Consider the following 21,848-nt stretch of genomic DNA (forward strand, 5'->3'; position numbering starts at 1 on the left):
GTGGAGCTAAGAACCTTTTGTTTAAATAAACATCCCAGTAATAATATCCATCAAACTAACTTTTAAAACTCTTAAGATATTTATAAGATGTATTTTAAATTTAGCCAACATCAGTTTTGTTTCCATTTATTGAATTACTGCTGTGGTGGGCATTGGGCTAAGAACTTCATATCGAAACTGATTACATTTCTGTTTGGGGCTCTAAGTCATGCTGCTTTTATTTTAATACTCTTAGTTCTCTGGAATACTTGAAAAATACATGATGAAGACTCACTTTTTTTTCTTTGATGCAGACATCTTGTTACATTCTCTCCATTTTAAAGAAGAGTTCTGACCAATAATGCATGAGAAATTTGTAACATGTTGAATAAGCAGCCCACTTACTCCATAGGAAGCTAATAATGTTTTCATTTTGGTACACTTGTAGGGAAATCATATCTTTAGACTTACATGCCGAAGGTGTGTGCGTACACACATACATAAACATTTTTTTAAAACTGATATTAACATATTCAGGGGAACAATAATGAAGAAGTTTTAAATGTCACATTTGAATTTTTTTTTAAAGCCCTTTTATATCCATGTTTAATACTTGCTCTGTTTGATTAAATTAACTTTCTTTTCTCTGCATATTAAAGTCCATTCTGTAACTGCTCTGTTTGCCCTGCCCCGGGGTACCTTTTGTTTCCCTTTATTTGGCTTAACATCTTTGCCCTGATAAAGCTGTGGTTTCTTTGGCAAGATTAGCTATTGTTACTCTTTGTATGGGAGAATAAATGAACTTATTCAGACTGAGCAGTACATACTCAAAGAAGAAAAAAGTAGCAATTATCTGGGACCTGTTTTATTAAAGCAATTATCTGAGCCTTTAAAGAGCTGCTTGTTTTTACAGTGTTATATAATGGCATTACAGGGAAGTTCGAAAGATTTCTTATTCTCTCTTCTAGTGTACATTGTCTTGAGCATTATCAAATTTAGAGACCATTGATAGACATGGGACTCTTACTTAGTATTAAACCACCACTCTGAACAGATTTCCTATGTGATATAGTTTTGTTTACCCTGTTTTCTCATTGTAATTGAGTCCCTATCAACGGTTAGCCTTTATTTACTGTATGTGGGATGTGTGGAGAAGGATAAGTGGGGTGAGTTACATTTCAGCTTTAAAACAAGATAACATTCTTTAGAAAACGTCTAAGAAAAATGCCCAGTATTTGAACATTAAGTGGCAGTAGGGACTAAATGATCACTTTCAGATGTTTTCAGTGTGGAACTTGAATGTGTGTTTAATTTTTTGTGAACAGATTGATGACTCTTCTGCGTCTATTTCTCTGGCCCAGCTTACGAAGGTATATATATATATATTCTTGAAAATATAAATCTTTTTCTAACATCGTATTTTTTTTTTTTGTTTAATGTGGAACAATGTTTTAAGAGGGGTTGGGGGAGGAGATATTTTGCAGACACATTGTACATACTATTACTATCCTGTAAAGAGTAGTTGCTGTTTTGAGAAGATAGGGGGAGTATTTTGAAATCAGCTTCACCATAATGTTGGAGTATTGTTCATCTTCAAGACAGAAGAAACATATGAAGCTACACTTACTCGCTTTTTTCCCTCATACATTTTGTTTAATTATACATTGGAAACTAACAAATTTCTGGAGGAATTCCCTGGTTTTGGCTGTAAATTATGTGGACTTTACGCAGCCAAAATAGAAGCTTTCCTTTACATGGACGATTGCGTGGTTATTTCTTGAATATTTGAATTGATCCCTTGAAGGTCAACATTTTAAATGTGATACAATTGTTTCTTTATGCTATAGACTTGTAGTCTGTCTGCATTAGAAAAAGTTTTATTTAAACAACCTAATTTGTTTGAACACAGACTACATGAATTGTGTAAATGTATAAAGTTGTTTGCAGGAATATACCAATGTGTATGTTTGGCAGAGGGGAAAATTGTTACCTCCTGAAATCATTGTATATGCCATGTTTTGCGATAAGATTGCTTGCAATTTTCTGCTCAACAATGTGTACCTTTTGTTTGGGAAAGCACTAGTGATGGATTCATTTTTAAAACAATAGACTTAGTTTGCAAATTGTGCCTTTAGGGGAAAAAAGGCAAATATTACAGATGAGGCAGATTTTTGAGGGCCAAGGAGGAAGTTCTCCAGTTTTCCGAAAATCATTTTTTCCCTGCTATCAGAAATGTAAAACCAAATTTAGCAACCAAGGTTAATGAGTTAGATGAGTTTTCCATTAGTGCTGTCCCTATCTTGTCTTTGGCTTTGTTATAGGTTTTGTCCTTATCCCCTAGAATGTATCCCCCAAAATGTCCTAGTAACAAATACAGCTTTTTAAGCTCCTGTTGTGGGAAAAGTAAACATTAAAGTTGATGATTCTAGAACATGAAGTGGGCTAAAACCAATCTCTATAATTTTTTTAATGCAAAGTGGTTTAGCATAGAGTTAACATCTTTAGCAACTTATAGTTCACTGTTTTAATTCATGTGTACTGTAAGGACCATATTTGAGTTTTGGTCTATTCCTACCATTGTTTCTTTGTGGGAAGCAGTTGCGGAGTTTTGGAGGTTTGGGGGATTTTTTTTTTTTTTTTTTTTAACTATTTGTAAGTTACTGTTTGGGTTCAAACAAATTAGTTGTTCAACATCTGTAATCCAGTTTTCTGTAAATGTTGCTGTTGTTCTAAGCTCTGTTAATGTTAAGCATTCTTTGTATATAAAATTACAATAAAGTGTTAAAACTGGTTGCTTGTTTTGTGGATGAATGTAAAGCTAAAACCTAATGAATGGCTGATGTGAGTGCTAGATGCTTGAAGATTCAAGTTATTAGGACTCACTCCCTTAGACCCTGCTTATATCTAGACTATTGTATGTAATACCTTAAAGATAAAGTTCATAAATCTTTGGAGAGTTGGATTTAAAATTTGAATGCTCAGTGCATGTGCTTTGCACTTAGTTTGAAATTTGACACCACTACCTAAAGAGCCTTCTGACTTCTAGTATCTGCTGCATAATATGTTCAATTGTTCTACCCCCAACCCTACCTCCAAGTTATATGCTTGACATTTGATGCTTAATGCTGTGACACTTGAACTATTTTTAAGACTTAGAAACATCAAGTGTTTCTCTCCTAGCTTAATCTCAGTTTTTAACTCTTAGAAGAGTAGTATGCAAATCTTAAATGTAAGGTACAAACAGGGTCTAAGGTTTGAGTGCCCCCAGAAAGACTTTCCTCAGCACCGTAGACACCCAAACATCATGTAATGACCTAACGAACTCCCAGTGCCTCTTCTAGGTTATATTTGTAAATAACTGTTTTTATGCAAGATTAGATACTGCTCTTTACAGGATGAGTGGTGTTGTCTTTGGCTGTGTGGTCTTAAATGTGTTTCTAATGTGTGTGTCAAATAATTACCTGTTAAACAGACTGCCAATCTGGCTGAAGCCAATGCTTCTGAAGAAGATAAAATTAAAGCAATGATGTCGCAATCTGGCCATGAATACGACCCAGTCAAGTAAGTTCATAAATACTTTATACTAATAAGGTACTTTGGGGTGGGGTCTCTTCCCCCCATATCAAAAGCATTTTTTTCAAGTCTTTGTGTACATGTAATTTTTTTTTCCCCTTTCAGTTACATGAAGAAACCTCTAGGTCCACCACCTCCATCTTATACTTGTTTCCGTTGCGGTAAACCTGGCCATTATATTAAGAATTGCCCAACAAATGGGGTAAGTTCAAAGTAGAAGCTATGATACACCTTATCTTTCTTAAAATTTTTTCTTAGCCATATTATTTTTCTTGGTAAATACTGCCTTCTCTATTACAATGGCAAATGAGCTTAGCTTTTAGAGCCAAACTGCCAGGCTTCAAATCTTGACACTGCCACTGAATGAGCAAGTTACGTGATTTCTCCAAGCCTGTTATTTCTTCTCTGTGAAATGGAGGTAATAATAGTACTTACCTCACATGGCTGTTGTGAGGATTAAATGAGATCATGTATGATGTTAGCACTGCGTGTTAGCTAATATTAAATAAAGGTAACTGCTTTTTCTCTTCCTCCTCTCTCCTTTCCCATACATATAGGATAAGAACTTTGAATCTGGTCCTAGGATTAAAAAGAGCACTGGAATTCCCAGAAGTTTTATGATGGAGGTGAAAGATCCTAACATGAAAGGTGCAATGCTTACCAACACTGGAAAATATGCAATACCAACTATAGATGCGTAAGTATTCAAATTAGGTATGATCTATGGAGACTACAGTCAGTCCAGGTGATAGTGTTTTATTTAATCTTGGGCTTGTAAGTTGGCTACTTGGATTCCTTATGAACGTTGTATACCAAGACTTAGTCTCAACATGTTGCATTTCTGTGTTAAGAATGAGAGGCTGCAGTCTGCTCCATTTAAAGCAAATTTAAAATGGATTTGGGGTTTTTTGCTGCCAGTGAGTGCCACTTCCCTTGTGGTCTTCTAATTTTTCTTTTTCTGTCATTCCCTGCTTTCTTCCTCATTCACATACATACTCCCACATAGTCTTATATGCTGTTTGCATCCTTTAAAAGAACAAGACAAGTAAAACTTTCTGAGAAACAGGAGGCTTAAGAATAAAAGTTCTGCAAGATAACAAGGCAAATTTAAGTGCCAAGATTAAAGGAAATGCTGAGGTATCTTGAATAAGTTTGGATATACTGTGTGAGTCTTAAGATTCTGAAGTGTGGTTTATTTTATAAACCATTAGTTCAGATCAGCTATAGCTCTATAAGCTATACCTTAATGCTTATTTTTAATGTGTTTTCAGATTTTATGAGCCAATTTTTAATGAATAGACAGTAAACCTAGAGGCATAGTTCAACTAGATAACTTCCCATTTTATCTGCTTTTATTCATACATTTAATTACCTTTTTGATTACCGTCAACAGTTGTAAACTCTCACAATATAAAACACAATATTAAGTGTTCTTTGGAATATGGTTGGCTAACTTAATCGTGCATAAGAATCTCTTACAAAACTGTGTTAAACAACCTGGGTGCCCTGCCCCGCCCCCAGGGGTTATATGATGAGACTCTGAGTCTGCCTTTTTTAACAAGTCCTCGAGGAGATGATGAGTTTAGGGGATCCTTAGGGCATACCTTGAGAAACATCAATTTAGAGAATAGATGTCCATGGTCTTAGTGACAAAATGTATATTAAGAACAGTTTTCCTCAGCTTCATGCTATATTGTCAGATGTGGTGAGCAGGTAAGGACGATGAAAATGGCTATGCTTACAGAATGATACTGAAAAAAGATAGTGTTTTTGAGTAGGTAAATACATTGTTTTTGAGTAAATACATTGTTTTAGTTCACAGATAAGAATTAATGTTTTCCTAAACTCCCAACCCTGCTCACTTTCTCAACTTCACTCCCATCTATTTTTTATCAGTCTACCATCCTGTGTTTTTGTGGTTCATCTTAGAGCAGTTTGTTGTTACGCTGTTTCTAATTCAGACATTTCATACATACTTCCAAACAGCTTTAGGTTGAAATTGATGACTTTTACAGACACAGTTTAAGAGCAGACGGCTAAGATATGGGAACGTGTGTATATCTGTAGCTGATTCACTTTGTTATAAAGCAGAAACTAACACACCATTGTGAAGCAATTATACTTCAATAAAGATGTTTAAAAAAAAAAAAAAGAGCAGACGGCTACATATTAATATAATATGTAGATATAAAAGTATTTAAATAGAAATTTGTGTTGGAAAAATTAACATCACCTGTGAACCCCTACTAATAATTAACTTCATTGCTTTTGAATACTGAAATACAAAAGCCCATTTGTGCCAAACACAGAGCAAATACTGGGGAAAATGGGAACCCAAATATTTTAAGTGAAACTTTCACCCTCTCCACTAACACCACTGATAAGCAACTTAGACTCTTCTTCTGTTTCTTTTTCTATCCTCTCTTCTCCTCTTTTTTTTTTTTTTTTTCTTTTCTTTTCTCTCTTTTGGGCAGTGGGAGACTCCTCTTTCACAAATTGGGAACAATGGGGCATAAGCAAATTGATACATATTTCTGGAATCGTGGTGATGTCTATGGAGCAACTGCAACACAAATAACACACCTAAGGTACCCTGCTCTGTCCAGATGAGATTCTTTCATTTTCAGCATTGAGATGAACACACCCTGTTCCAGAATGAAACAGAAAGGATTTCTCTAGGAATTCCTGTGTTTTACAAATGTGCATGATTACAGAGAAGATGAGGGTGTTGGAAGCAGTGGTGATAAGTCTGAGAATAGAATATTTTGGTTTTTTATTTTTAATATATTTAATACCCAACATTTCTGCAAAGTACATTTCTACAAAAAATGGACCTCCAAATATCTGAGGTGTTCCTTTAAATTTTTTACACATATTCTAAATATTTAAGTCATGAATATTTCTTAATTGACTATAAATAGATTAATCTCTCTTAAAATGTTAAGTATAAATAGACCAATGTTTTGAAGTCTAATTCTGGCTATTAATTACTGGTGTGATTAGTGACATATTTCCCTTGAATTATCCCCCTTAATTGTGTAATGTCAGTACCAATTTTAGTTTCCCATATTGTGGTATTCACATTAGTACCTTCACAGGTTTTGGGGACTGTTAGACTATGGAGGAAGAAGAAACAATTTTTTTCCCCCAAGAAACATGGTAGTAGAGAAAATAATGATTAGGGTGTTGTCATAGCTTAAGCTCAAATCCCGTCTCTGCCACCCATATAAATATAACTTTGTGGCACTGATTGTGTCGCTTTACTTCTCTGGCTCTCAGTTCTTAGAGTTACAGATTCGAAGATCCTTCTAGCCACTTTGATAGCATTTTTTTTCTTTTTTGTTATAATTGTTTAGGATTTTGTTTTATATCTTTTTGTTTAGGGGAGGATGTTCATAACTGCTCCCTTACTTTGGGAGGTACACACTTGTGTAAACTGATTTGACATTGTACTGAATTATAAGTACCCACTGTGGTATAGTAGAATATATAAATTTTTTTGGAAATACTTTGCCTTAACAATGTTAAAACACTAAAACTTTCTTTTACAGAGAAGCATATGCAATTGGGAAAAAAGAAAAACCACCTTTTTTACCAGAGGAACCATCATCATCTTCAGAAGAAGATGATCCTATCCCAGATGAATTGTTGTGTCTCATCTGCAAAGATATTATGACTGATGCTGTTGTCATTCCGTGCTGTGGAAACAGTTATTGTGATGAATGTAAGAAATGTTGAATCTTTGACAATACATAATTTAGAGTATGTGTATTTCCTTGGAAAGGCTGTTAGCAATATTGTATATTTTAATAATAAAATATGAATTATTGATAAATTAATCAATGAGCATTTAATAACTTTTTGTTGCTACTTTTTTAAAAAAAAAACAACCTCCTTGTCCTTTTAAATATTAGAATTGACCACCTTCTTTACCTTCATCAGGGTGACTTTACTGAGATTTTATAAAATGTAGGATTTTTATTTCCTCTGTTTTAAATGGTATACAGAAATTTAAAAGCCTTTTGGGCTTTAGATATTCCAGAAGTACTTTTAAATGATATCTAAGTCCCTCTCTAGGAATGTGAAAAATAGCTTATTCTAAAATTCTTAAGTGTGATTGAGAACTACTCTGTAAAGATACTACCCAACATTTGCCAAGGGGTTACTTGTGACTTTTGTCTCGAGTCATTTATATTCTATTAGCACTTGATTTTTTTCTGCTACTTATCTTAAGTTTGTCCCTTCTTACCCAGGTGAAAATGATGTCATCTGAAAATTTCATTGCTCAGTCCTGCTCTGGTCTTTATCATTTCTAAAGATAGTTTGGGGGGACTTCCCTGGCAGTCCAGTGGTTAAGACTCCACACTTCTACAGCAGGGGACACAGGTTTGATCCCTGGTCGCACGGCCACAAAAAAAAGGTAGTTTTGGAATACAAATCTTTCTTATGGGGCCTCTTCAGTGAAGACCAAAGTCAAGAAGAGGTCACTTAAGACTTGTTTCAGAGTGTGTCTTGAATTTAACAGACCGCTTATGATTGGATTTTTTGCAACACTGAAGCATAGTCGGTGCATCTATAATTTAGTATTGGTTCTTACCTGCTGTGCTATAGATGTCTCTGATTTCCTTGACTGAATAATGCTTCTGTTATTTATAATGCCCTTTTCTAGTGATGCTTTTTTTCTTAGCACCACACACCTTGTGGGATCTTAGTTCCCCTACCAGGGATTGAAGCCGGGCCCTCGGCAGCGAAAGTGCGGAGTCCTAACCACTGGACCACCAGGGAATTCCCAAGGGATGCTTTTTTAAAAGCCCTATATTGGCCATACAATGTTTTTGTCTCTTTCTAGAGTATCTCTTTATTTTTTTTTTTTTCCGTGTAATATTCCGATTACTAGCTAAACAAAGAGAATGGTATTTGCGAAAGAGCATCTTTTCTCTCAGTTTAAATGTTTGTTTAGCTTATATCCATTACTTCTGTTTTTAAGGTAGAGAGAGGTTAGAGCAGAGGAGTACTATCAGGAGAGAAATTTTACTTTTAAATTTCTTAATCTAAGAATAGAAATGGTTAGTGATGCGTGCTTGGAAAACAGTAATGTAACTGAACACATGTAAACTGTCTTTTTAATTCATTCACTAAAAACTGGGTTCCTAACTATGCTTCTGTTAATATTTAAAATCTTATACATAGGTATAAGGACTGCTCTCTTGGAATCAGATGAACATACATGTCCAACATGTCATCAGAATGATGTCTCTCCTGATGCTTTAATTGCCAATAAGTTCTTACGACAGGTAGCTATATTTGTATCCCTTGTTATGAAAATTTTTAAAAAATCTTTTAATTGATTTAACTGTACTTGAGTAAATACTGCATTACATTTTTCTGCATTTTTATGTTTGGTGTCTATAGGCTGTTAATAACTTCAAAAATGAAACTGGTTATACGAAAAGACTAAGAAAACAGTTACCTCCACCCCCACCCCCAATACCACCTCCAAGACCACTCATTCAGCGGAACCTACAACCTCTGATGAGATCTCCAATATCAAGACAACAAGATCCTCTGATGATTCCAGTGACATCTTCATCAGCTCACCCGGCTCCATCTATATCTTCATTAACCTCTAATCAGTCTTCCTTGGCCCCTCCTGTGCCTGGAAATCCATCTTCTACCCCATCCCCTGTACCTGATATAACTGCAACAGTCTCCATATCAGTCCACTCAGAAAAATCAGATGGGCCTTTTCGGTAAGTCTATGTATATTTCTCACTGTTAGGAAACAGGTGAGATCAGTGATGTAGTTTTTTTTATTGTATATTGCTTTAACAGTTGTTTTAGTGACCTTCAGTCTGTTGCATCCCACTGTGCTCAGTAAGGTGGATGACTTGTAAGAAATGACCTAGTCTTTGGGAATTCCCTGGCTGTGGTTAGGACTTGGCGCTTGCACAGCTGGGACCCAGGTTCGATCCCTGGTCGGGGAGCTAAGATCCCACAAGCCACACGATGCAGCCAAATTAAAAAAAAAAAAGAAAGAAATGGCTAAGTTTTACTGGAGGCACAGACAAATGAAGGAGATTCATTTGCAAATTATTAAGCATCCCAAGGTCAAAAACTATACACATTGCCAGCAACTCATATTAAATGTTGAATAATATCCCATAACAGCTCTGCAGTTCACAAGACGGAGAGGTCACTTATGGTCACCTCTTATGGTGGTATTAGAAAACAGTAGATTTGAGCAGAACTAAGAACAATTTGGATAAATAGAGAAGGAGGGGATGAAATACTGGTAGAAGTAGAGAGGTCAGAAATAATTGTTTTGGAGCATAATTATGTAGGAGAGTAGTGAAAACTCACTTAAATCCTACCACTCCTGAAATGAAAGGGACCTTTATAATCCAATGGTTCATAAAGTCTTAAAAAAATCAACCAGCTTTTAAAAAATAGATGCCAGGGGTTTGTTCCCAGAAACAAAATCTTTAGGAGTAGGACCTTTACAAGTATATTTAAGAAATCCCTGTAAAGTATTATATATAGGATGGATAAACAAGGTCCTGCTGTATAGCACAGTGGACTATATATTCAATATCGTGTAATAAACCATAATGGAAATGAATGTGAAAAAGAATGTATATATATATGTATAACTGAATCATTTTGCTGTACAGCAGAAATTAACAGAACATTATAAATCAACTATACTTGAATAAAATAAAATTTTTTTTAAAATCCCACTTACCTAGTTCAGCCTTTTATTTGATTAATAGTGGGAATAAGGCCCAGAGAGTTCATTGACTTATCTAAGGTTACCCTTTTGATTTAGTGGTAGAGGTGGAAGTAGAATTTACTCTTAATCCTTTATTTATTTATCTTGTCTCTCAAGTTTTTTTTTTTTTAGGTTTACTGTAAGTCTTAAAACTGAACCAGTTTCTATCATATCTATCATAGATTGTACTTCTTAATGAGGCTCCTTCATTTTACATTTCACTTACATATGAAGAACTCTTCAAAAGTCCAGTTCTCTCTTACTTTCCCCAGAAGTTTTCATCATCTTTGATGTAACTGATCTTAATGCAAATGTGATGGATAAACAGTAACAAGATGTGATTTTTACTTTTTTTTCCTTTGATAATTTTTACTCATTACATGTAAAAGTAAACTTTATAATCCTATTATCACAGATTATGTATTCCTGAAATAAGAATATTTGTGTAATGCAGACATTTCCTTCAGGTCTATTATTTTTCAAACTTTGTGAGTATTATATATAGAGGCCTCTTAAATATGACTCAAATCTTTGTAACATGGAATTTATTCTTCAAAAATATGGAAAATATTGCCTTTTTTTCCCAGTTTTATTGAGAAATAATTGACATACATCACTATAAGTTTAAGGCATACAGTACAGTGATTTGACTTACATATATTGTGAAATAATTACCACAGTAGGTTCAGCTAACATCCATCTTCTTATGTAAATACAATAAAAAGGGAAAAAAAATTTTTTCCCTTGTGATGAGAACTCAGGATCTATGCTCTCTTAACAGCTTTCCTATACACCATACAGCTGTGTTAGCTATAGTCATCATGTTGTACATTACGTCCCAAGTACTTATTTATCTTACATTAACTGGAAGTTTGTAGCTTTAATCCTCCATTTCTGGTGACTTGTTAATGTATTGTAAATTATATTATTATCTAGGGATTCTGATAATAAAATACTGCCAGCTGCAGCGCTTGCATCTGAACATTCAAAGGGAGCCTCTTCAATTGCAATTACTGCACTTATGGAAGAGAAGGTAAGTTTCACTGGCTTTTAAATTTGGAGATTTTTTTTTATTATTATTACAGTAGAGTTTTTTGTTTCGTTTTTTAAACTATACCTTTTTGTGTTTTTTTTCCTAAAGGGTTACCAGGTGCCTGTACTTGGAACCCCATCTTTGCTTGGACAGTCATTATTGCATGGACAATTGATCCCCACAACTGGTGAGTAAAATCATTTTGGTTTGAACTTTTTCCTTAAAAAATAATTTTAACTTTATTTAACCTGTAATTTTATATTTACTTATTGTTTTTGTTTATTTTTGTTTCCAAGGTCCAGTAAGAATAAACACTGCTCGTCCAGGTGGTGGTCGACCAGGTTGGGAACAGTAAGTATATGTCTCAAATAATCTTCAGATGATTGCTTTCAAACCGGATAATGGAAATTACAGTCTAAGCAGTGTGTGCTGAGTGTCTTTTATTGTAAACTCTTTTATATACCATGTTAACACAGTTTTTATGTAAAATGTCACAAATTCAAGACTATATGAAGAATTTTTCTAAAAAAATGAGTAATTCTTTTCTGTAATAATAAGATGTAAACTCATGTAAATTCTTTTTACTTTTATGACTTAACAAATGGTGATCTTGGCAGAATCTCAGTTAATGAACAGATAAGAATTACTTGAAAGAATATTTTAAATACTGAATCAGTTATTATGCTAGTAGATTAAACTTTTTCCTCTTTAATTTGGATGTTTTTGATTTGAGTAAATAAACACATACTAAGATTAAAGTCTTTCAAACACAGAATTTCTCATTTTCACTAGCTATGTTAATGAAATTTTATTGCATATTAAAATCTGTAGGGTGTGGGACACACTGTTTTTTGAATGATCCCTGGTGTTCTCCTTACTTGCTGCAAGTAATAAATCCTTCCATCTCCCAGAAGAAAAAACAAAAAATTATTTAGGGTATGATTTTCTACCCTGAAGTACTAAGAACTTTGATCTTCTATAGGATGTTCTATGGCATTAAAAATCAGATTTATTTATTGTTTTTATATAATTATTTCTGTTTATGTAACCCGTATAAATGGGCTCATATATTTATGTAAACTGGCTTATATTCTAAAACTTTAATCTTTTTGTTTGAAAGATAAATCAAACTTCTTACAGAAAAGGTATGTTAGAAAAAGTATGTTAGTTGAGAGACTAGCAGAATATATCAGTAGAAAGAACGCAGGATTTGGAGACAGACCTGGGTTTGAGTCCCAGCTCCTGCATTTGCTAGCTATATGACATTGACAATGGGTGTGTGATTCTACTTCTCAGCCTCCATTGCCTCATCTGTAGAATTGGAATGGTGCTACTTACCTCACATGTCAAATGCCTCTGCATAGTGCCCAGCAGATAAAAGTGCTCTTTTCCTTTTCTATAACAATAAGTTCATAGAGTAACTTATAGAATGCTAATTAGAATACAATATTACATAAAATATATATTGAAGCTTAATTGTTTATAATATGTTAATCAGAAAGAATATTTAATTTTAAGTAAATATAACACTTGCTCATATCTCTATCTGAAACAAGTTTAAGAATCAGGATCAGAGAGTAAGGAAAAGTTTTCAGAATAGTTAAAATAGGTATATTAAAGTCTACATACGAAAAGGTGTGTATAATACTCAAGCCTATTTTATCCTTCTTTCCACACAGTTCCAACAAGCTTGGATATCTGGTTTCTCCACCACAGCAAATTAGAAGAGGGGAGAGAAGCTGCTACAGGTAGGCTTGCTAAAAATCTTGAAAAACGGTAATCTGATGACACACTGAAAAATATAACACAAATTAAAGCACAGTAGTGGTAGGGGGAGTGGGTTCATTTGGTTTATACTTTCCTCGCTTAAATCTTAAGAAGTTGCCCTTAAGAGGCCTATAAAAGAATAGGTTCCATTTAGTATTTTTTTAATATATATAAATTTATTTATTTTTGTCTGCGTTGGGTCTTCATTGCTGCATGCAGGCTTTTTCTAGCTGCGGCGAGCAGGGGCTACTCTTCGTTGCCATGCGCGGGCTTCTCATTGCTGTGGCTTCTCTTGTTGCGGAGCACAGGCTCTAGGCACATGGGCATCAGTAGTTGTGGCACGCGGGCTCAGTAGTTGTGGCACATGGGCTCTAGAGCGCAGGCTCAGTAGTTGTGGTGCACGGGCTTAGTTGCTCCGCAGCATGTGGGATCTTCCCGGACCCGAGCTTGAATCCATGTCCCCTGCATTGGCAGGCGGATTCTTAACCAGTGTGCCACCAGGGAAGTCCCTACATTTAGTGTTTTAAATGTTGGTTTTTTAAGGCTGCATCTTTACTACTCCTTCCCAAGGACTACTTTCTCCCTGTCAAGACACAGCAGAATACTGGCTTACATTTACCCTGTTGAGTGTAGAGGGCGGTCAGTAAGGCCCAGACAAAACTAAGGTGTCGATTTAATTTAAGATGGATGTTAACCAGCTCAGCTCCCAAGTGCGAAGAAGACTTGCATTTATTTCTCCCCTAGACTCAGTTATCCCCATCTTCTACCATCTTCTCTTCCAAAAGGAGAGGCAGATTGTTAGGGGCCCTTGCCCAAAAGATGCACAAGCAGTGTTAATCTAAGAAGTAAGCCATATAGTTCTTACTATCTGGGTCATACTTAAAGAGTATCTTCTAGTGCTTCAAAGAGAATTGCTAAGCTTATGAAAGATAACTACTGTTTTGTTGCTAGATCACATATTTAATAAGAAGATAATATTTACTAAATCAGACTCTCTGAAAAGAGGCCTGAAATCTAAATCCCAGCTGCTGCTATTGTATACCAGTTACCTATAATTTAAAGATCCTTTTAGCTTAACAGAAATAAGCTCACTTTTTTAAAGAAGCCACTGTTTCTTTGATGAGGCAGAATTTAGAAACTTTGGCCAGCACTGTTAATTTTAACCTAACCCTTTGAGAGAAAAAGTGAGATTTTCAGTTGTTAATTACAAATGTTAAAACTAGTATTTATTCTACTTTGTTTTTAAATAAATTTATTTGTTAGTTTTTGGCTGTGTTGGGTCTTTGTTGCTGCACGTGGGCTTTCTCCAGTTGAGGTGAGCAGGGGCTACTCTTCGTTGTGGTGCGCAGGCTTCTTATTGCGGTGGCTTCTCTTGTTGCAGAGCACGGGCTCTAGGCGCGCGGGCTTCAGTAGTTGTGGCATGCAGGCTCAGTAGTTGTGGCGCACGGGCTTAGTCGCTCCACGGCATGTGGGGTCTTCCCAGGCCAGCGATCGAACCCGTGTCCCCTGCACTGGCAGATGGATTCTTAACCACCATGCCACCAGGGAAGTCCCATGTTTATTCTACTTTGAAGGGTCTTATTTCCTCAAAAAGATTATAGGAAGTGGGTTTTCTTCATTTAAACTTTTGGTCTTGGAAGGCATTTTGGGGAGAAATAGGTCACAGAGACATTAACCTGTCAGTTCCTTTAATTGACAGTTTAAGAAGTAATGAGATCATTGTGGAGTGAGAATTTGGACTTCAGGAAAGAGAACTTTTTAGTATGGCATCTCCATATAAAGAAGGCCTTGTAAACTTATCTCAGTCCCTAACTGGCCTTAAAAGTTGTTTTTAACATATAAATTATGTTACTTTTACATATAAACAATATCAGTGTCCCTGTGCTTATTTGAATAGTTGATTCTTTTCCATTGTTTGTGGATTGAAAAGATTATGAGTAGAAAAGATAAGCTCACTTGTCTCAGATGCTTTAATATCTTGGAATTTATTTTTCCAGAAGTATAAACCGTGGACGACACCACAGCGAAAGATCACAGAGAACTCAAGGCCCATCACTACCAGCAACTCCAGTTTTTGTACCTGTCCCACCCCCTCCCTTGTATCCTCCTCCTCCCCATACGCTTCCTCTCCCTCCAGGTGTTCCTCCTCCACAGTTTTCTCCTCAATTTCCTCCTGGCCAGCCACCACCTGCTGGGTATAGTGTTCCCCCTCCAGGGTTTCCTCCAGCTCCGGCCAATTTATCAGCACCTTGGGTATCATCAGGAGTACAGACAGCTCATTCAAATACCATCCCAACAACACAAGCACCACCTTTGTCCAGGGAGGAATTCTATAGAGAGCAACGACGACTAAAAGAAGAGTAAGTGTTTGAATTTGAAATTACTCTACACTTTCATTTTCTGATGTAACGTTAAATAGGTATCTTTGGAAGCATTTTCCAGTGTTTCCAGTTAGTGTAAGAAAAATCACCTAAAAATTAAACAAAGCCATACAAACAACTTCCTCAGGGATTCCTAGTTACTTATAAAGTGGAAAACTAATGGCAATTTCATTCATTTCATTCATGATCTAATTACATTTGTCTTGTTAGTTTTCTTAAATGGTTTTTGTTAACTTTCGCTCTTTAACTTTATTTTACTAGGGAAAAGAAAAAGTCCAAGCTAGATGAGTTTACAAATGATTTTGCTAAGGAATTGATGGAATACAAAAAGATTCAAAAGGAGCGTAGGCGCTCATTTTCCAGGTTAGTGTTTTGCAAGCCTTCACAACAGAATTACAAATGGGACTTTGAATATCCAGGGATTAGCTATGGATATGAATAACATTGCAGTGATGGAATTTTTCTGATTCGGTCTAGGTTTATAAAAATGGAAATGTAGCTTATTTCCCAATATCTGTTTATTGAAATATCTCACTGTAAATGCTATTGTGTAGAACTAGCAGTTATGGGGATTAAATTGCCCTTGTCCCTTGAAGTTATTTATAGTGTGAAATAATTGGGAAATGTTTGTGGAAGGAAAGAAATAGGGGACTAGCCAAAGATTACATTTCTGAGGACCCTTTTACCTAAGGCTACAGCTTTCTGCTGGAACATTAACCTGTGTGATTATGAACTAACAGTAGAATACAAGTTGCTTTATTGATAGAAAAACTGAATTATAAATATTCCCAGGAAGTTTGTTTAAAAGACTTATTTTTTATGCTTGAGATACTCCTTTTAAAGCCAGACTGTTGGCCACCGTAGGACAAAAAAAGTTACTCCTACTTAATAATCAGATAGGAAGTAATGTTTACATTTAATTGGCATTTTATTTAATGTTAGGTCATATAACTCACGGTACATTAATGCACTTCACTCTAATTGTTAAGATTTCACTCTTGTTTTATAACAAGTGATTGCTCTGATCTTTGTGTACTTTATTCCATTCCAATAGAGGTCACTGTGCCTCTTTAATCATCTAAGATGAAACGATATAAAGAAATAATGAACTGTGAGGAGAACATACTGAAATCTGAGAGTCTGTATTTTATTTTGTATATATTTCTCAACTATCAACTATTGTTTTATTTTTGCTTTTAGGTCCAAATCTCCCTATAGTGGTTCATCCTATTCAAGAAGTTCATATACTTATTCTAAATCAAGATCTGGTTCAACACGATCACGTTCTTATTCTCGATCGTTTAGCCGCTCACATTCTCGTTCCTATTCACGATCACCTCCATACCCCAGAAGAGGCAGAGGAAAGAGTCGAAATTACCGTTCACGGTCTAGATCTCACGGGTATCATCGATCTAGGTCAAGGTCACCCCCATATAGACGGTATCATTCACGATCAAGATCTCCTCAAGCATTTAGGGGACAATCTCCTAATAAACGTAATGTACCTCAAGGAGAAACAGAACGTGAATATTTTAACAGGTACAGAGAAGTTCCACCACCTTATGACATGAAAGCTTATTACGGGAGGAGTGTTGACTTCAGAGACCCATTTGAAAAAGAACGTTATCGAGAATGGGAGAGAAAATATAGAGAGTGGTATGAAAAATATTATAAAGGCTATGCTGCTGGAGCACAGCCTAGACCATCAGCAAATAGAGAGAACTTTTCTCCAGAGAGATTTTTACCACTTAATATCAGGAATTCTCCCTTCACAAGAGGCCGCAGAGAGGAGTACTCTGGTGGACAGAGTCATAGAAGTCGAAACATAGGTGGCAACTATCCAGAAAAGCTTTCCTCAAGAGACAGTCACAATCAGAAGGATAATACAAAGTCAAAAGAGAAGGAGAGTGAAAATGCTCCAGGAGATGGTAAAGGAAATAAACATAAGAAACACAGAAAAAGAAGAAAGGGGGAAGAAAGTGAAGGCTTTCTAAACCCAGAGTTATTAGAAACTTCTAGGAAATCAAGAGAGCCAACAAGTGGTGAAGAAAATAAAACAGACTCATTGTTTGTTCTCCCAAGTAGAGATGATGCTACACCTGTTAGAGATGAACCAATGGATGCTGAATCCATTACTTTTAAATCAGTGTCTGAAAAAGACAAGAGAGAAAAAGATAAACCTAAAGCAAAAGGTGACAAGACCAAACGGAAAAATGACGGATCTGCTGTGTCCAAAAAAGAAACTGTTGCAAAACCTGCTAAAGGACCTCAAGAAAAACTAGATGGAGAGCGTGAAAAATCTCCTCGATCTGAACCTCCACTTAAAAAAGCCAAAGAGGAGACTCCAAAGACTGACAGTGTGAAATCATCATCTTCCTCTCAAAAAGATGAAAAGATCATTGGTACCCCCAGAAAAGCTCACTCTAAGTCAGTGAAGGAACACCAGGAGACAAAACCAGTCAAAGAGGAAAAAGTGAAGAAGGACTACTCCAAAGACATCAAGTCAGAGAAGCTAACTAGTAAGGAAGAAAAGGCCAAGAAGCCCAATGAGAAAAGTAAACCACTTGATAGCAAGGGAGAAAAAAGGAAAAGAAAAACTGAAGAGAAAGGTGGAGATAAAGATTTTGAGTCATCTTCAATGAAAATCTCTAAATTAGAAGTAACTGAAATAGTGAAACCATCACCAAAGCGCAAAATGGAACTTGATATTGAAAAGCTGGATAGGACGCCTGAAAAAGACAAAATTTCATCATCAACTGCTCCAGCCAAAAAAATCAAGCTTAACAGAGAAACTGGTAAAAAAATTGGAAGTACAGAAAATATATCTAATACAAAAGAACCCTCTGAAAAATTGGAGTCAACATCTGGCAAAGTTAAACAAGAAAAAATCAAAGGAAAGGTCAGGCGAAAAGTGACTGGAACTGAAGGATCCAGCTCAACACTTGTGGATTATACCAGGTATTTGATAATGGGCTGGTGGAAAAAGTGCAATATGTTAATTAAGAATGTATTGATGTTGGGGGTTAGCTGGTTACTCTGAATTGTTAAAAGATAAGTAGATTTTGGGGGTGAGCCCCATTTGTTTTTATATAATCATACACTTAAATCTTTATATCTCAGAGCAAAATAAGTGGCTTTTGAAAGTTAAAAGGACATTTATCATGTTTAAGTTGGTCTTTTTATACTTATCAATGTTTAATAACTGTAAGTTCTTCATTAATTAAAAAATATTTTAATTCTTTTTAGTACCAGTTCCACTGGAGGCAGCCCTGTGCGGAAATCTGAAGAAAAAACAGATACAAAGCGAACTGTCATTAAAACAATGGAAGAATATAATAATGATAACACAGCTCCTGCTGAAGATGTTATTATTATGATTCAGGTTCCTCAATCCAAATGGGATAAAGATGACTTTGAATCTGAAGAAGAAGATGTTAAATCCACCACACAGCCTATATCAAGTGTAGGAAAACCTGCCAGTGTTATAAAAAATGTTAGCACTAAACCATCAAATGCAGTCAAATATACTGAAAAAGAAAGTGAGTCATCAGAGAAAATTCAGAAACTCACCAAGGAAGTGAGCCATGAAATTACACAGCATGAGGTCAAAAGTTCAAAAAACTCTGCATCTAGTGAAAAGGGGAAAACCAAAGATCGAGATCATTCAGTGTTGGAAAAGGAAAACCCAGAAAAGAGGAAGAACAGCACTCAGCCAGAGAAAGATAGTAATCTGGACCGTCTGAATGAGCAAGGAAATTTTAAAAGTCTGTCTCAATCTTCCAAAGAGACTAGAACTTCTGGCAAAGAAGATAAGCATGATTCCATTCGAGGTTCCTCAAATAAAGACTTCACTCCCAACAGAGACAAAAAAACTGATTATGACAACAGAGAGTATTCAAGTTCCAAACGTAGAGATGAAAGGAATGAATTAACAAGAAGAAAAGACTCTCCTTCTCGCAGTAAAGACTCTGCAGCTGGACAAAAAACTAAGCCAAGGGAGGAGAGAGATTTGCCTAAAAAAGGAACAGGAGATTCCAAAAAAAGTAACTCTAGTCCCTCAAGAGACAAAAAACCTCATGATCACAAAGCCACTTATGATACTAAACGTTCAAGTGAAGAGACAAAATCTGTAGATAAAAATCCCTGTAAAGATCGTGAGAAACATGTGTTAGAGGCAAAGAACAATAAAGAGTCAAGTGGCAATAAATCACTTTATATACTTAACCCACCGGACCCACAGATTGAGAAAGAGCAAGTTACTGGGCAAATTGATAAGAACACCATCAAGCCTAAACCCCAGTTAAGTCATTCTTCTCGACTGTCCTCTGACTTAACTAGAGAAACTGATGAAGCTGCTTTTGAACCAGATTATAATGAAAGTGACAGTGAAAGCAATGTATCTGTAAAAGAGGAAGAAACTTCAGGAAAAATTTCTAAGGAACTGAAAGATAAAGTAATGGAGAAAGCAAAAGAGAGCCTGGACATAGCAGCAGTCAGCCAGGTAGGTGTAACCAGGAGCCAGAGTCAAAGCAGCCCTAGTGTCAGTCCAAGTAGAAGTCATAGCCCTTCTGGAAGCCAAACCCGAAGCCACAGTAGCAGTGCTAGCTCTGCAGAAAGTCAGGACAGCAAGAAGAAGAAGAAAAAGAAGGAAAAGAAAAAGCACAAGAAACATAAAAAACATAAGAAGCATAAGAAGCATGCAGGCACTGAAGTAGAATTGGAAAAAAGCCAAAAACACAAACATAAGAAAAAGAAGTCAAAGAAGAGCAAAGATAAAGAAAAGGAGAAGGAGAAGGATGACCAAAAAGTGAAATCTGTCACTGTGTAAAAGGGCAGATTTTAAAAATTGACTTAATTACTAAGTCATCTGTATTAAATTTTGTTATAATGTAAAGAGATTCAAGCCTTGTAAATAATGATATGGAAGACCCTGTGCTGCACTTAAAATATTGCTGCTTGATTATTTGATTTTTACATCAGAGCTTTATAACACGAACTTTTGTACAGAATTGTGAGTTGTGACCATGTAACATGAGAGGTTTTGCTAGGGCCTATTATTTTTAACCACCATTAATTAGTTGGGGTGGAGTTTACTGTACTGTGAAATTTTCACATTTGAATTTTTTTAATTGCCTGGCAAAAGCTGATATCAGTTCTAAAATATCAGCAGAATGATTTGCTGAATTCATTACAACTCCGTTATGTCACTTTTTGATTACAATAAAAGTTTTCAGTAAACTTTTCAAATGTTGAATATTTGCCTTATTTGAAGGAAAGTGTGTCATGTCTCTTCCCCCTTCCATTTCCATATTTAAAATATCCTTTGAGACTTTAGTATAAGCTGAATAGTATAAGCTGAACTGTATATATAAAATTCTGAAGTAAACATGGAAAATGTACTTCATTAGTGGGCTGGTAATAGGTGGCCAGAAATAAGAAATCATGGTTAATCGGAGATCTGGTTGAATAAATCTGGAAGGGTCTTAAAATATAGTAATTAGAAGTTTGGACTTGAATTTTAGAGATGAGGAATTTTGTTTATGGTTATGTATTTTTCTTGAAACCCTGATAAATGAGTATTAAATTCCTTGATAAAGTACTAAATAACACAACAGTCTGTGGCCTACCCAATCTGTCCAGTTGACAGAAGCAAGCAGCAATAGGTCCAGAAGCACTAGGTAAGGCTACAATGGATTTCCTTAATGGCTCTGGTTTAGGAAGTTTATTGTAAGCAATAAAAGCTATCGAAAGTATGTCGGGAGCTAGGATAAGAATGGTACTTTAGAAACATAGCTGTATAAATGGAGATTAAGAAGACAATGGCTGAAAGCAGGAAAAGACCAGTTCTAGTGTGAGGTAGTGGTCCTAAAGTACTTTGGCAGGGGGCATTGGACTGTGGTAGTAGAAGAGGAAAGGGTTTACATTAGCAGCAACTTTTATTAATTTTCTGTCTTCTTGCCTTGATTCATTATTTCCAGAGTGTACCATATTTACAGTACTGTATACCATTGTTGGTACTCGGTTTTAGATGGTATTCAAACATAACTTAAATGTGTGTAATGCAGCATTTAATATTTAAGGAAAAACGAATGATTTAAAGAAAAATTGTAAGGGTGATAATAAGAATGCTATTAACCTCATGAAAGCCGTTCAGGACTGAATTAAGTTTGGGAAACACTGCCTTTAAATGAAACAGACTTGACTTTAAAGGGCTCTGCTTTTGTTGTGATTCTGAAGTCACATTTTTTTATTCCTAGACATCTCCATCACCGGGGATGGGATGCCTGTTCTGCCCACTGCCAGCCTCACCCCACCCTACCCACAAGACATACTTGTATTTTCAGAT

General features: G+C 35.7%; 1 protein-coding gene and 1 long non-coding RNA gene across 4 annotated transcripts in view; one reads left to right on the plus strand and one right to left on the minus strand.

The window, feature by feature from the left end:
- RBBP6 (RB binding protein 6, ubiquitin ligase) overlaps positions 1-20,749 on the plus strand; it is a 32,168-nt gene extending 11,419 nt beyond the window's left edge. The window contains exons 4-19 of one of the 3 annotated variants that reach the window (XM_082430938.1): positions 1,305-1,349; positions 3,452-3,540; positions 3,658-3,754; positions 4,110-4,249; positions 6,027-6,140; positions 7,104-7,276; positions 8,743-8,846; positions 8,965-9,302; positions 11,258-11,354; positions 11,463-11,541; positions 11,651-11,705; positions 13,034-13,102; positions 15,119-15,481; positions 15,764-15,865; positions 16,703-18,460; positions 18,749-20,749. In XM_082430938.1, the coding sequence (XP_082287064.1) occupies positions 1,305-1,349; positions 3,452-3,540; positions 3,658-3,754; positions 4,110-4,249; positions 6,027-6,140; positions 7,104-7,276; positions 8,743-8,846; positions 8,965-9,302; positions 11,258-11,354; positions 11,463-11,541; positions 11,651-11,705; positions 13,034-13,102; positions 15,119-15,481; positions 15,764-15,865; positions 16,703-18,460; positions 18,749-20,330 (5,205 nt within the window). In that variant the 3' untranslated portion in view covers positions 20,331-20,749. The remainder of the gene's footprint in view (positions 1-1,304; positions 1,350-3,451; positions 3,541-3,657; positions 3,755-4,109; positions 4,250-6,026; positions 6,141-7,103; positions 7,277-8,742; positions 8,847-8,964; positions 9,303-11,257; positions 11,355-11,462; positions 11,542-11,650; positions 11,706-13,033; positions 13,103-15,118; positions 15,482-15,763; positions 15,866-16,702; positions 18,461-18,748) is intronic. The other 2 variants (XM_082430936.1, XM_082430937.1) reach the window with 2 other exon arrangements.
- LOC309645687 overlaps positions 1-21,848 on the minus strand; it is a 702,435-nt gene that overhangs the window by 33,420 nt on the left and 647,167 nt on the right. The gene's annotated exons all lie outside the window — the stretch shown is intronic.

The sequence above is a fragment of the Balaenoptera physalus genome (assembly GCF_965194825.1).
Source record: "Balaenoptera physalus genome assembly, chromosome: 16".
In the NCBI taxonomy this organism is placed as follows: Eukaryota; Metazoa; Chordata; class Mammalia; order Artiodactyla; family Balaenopteridae; genus Balaenoptera; species Balaenoptera physalus.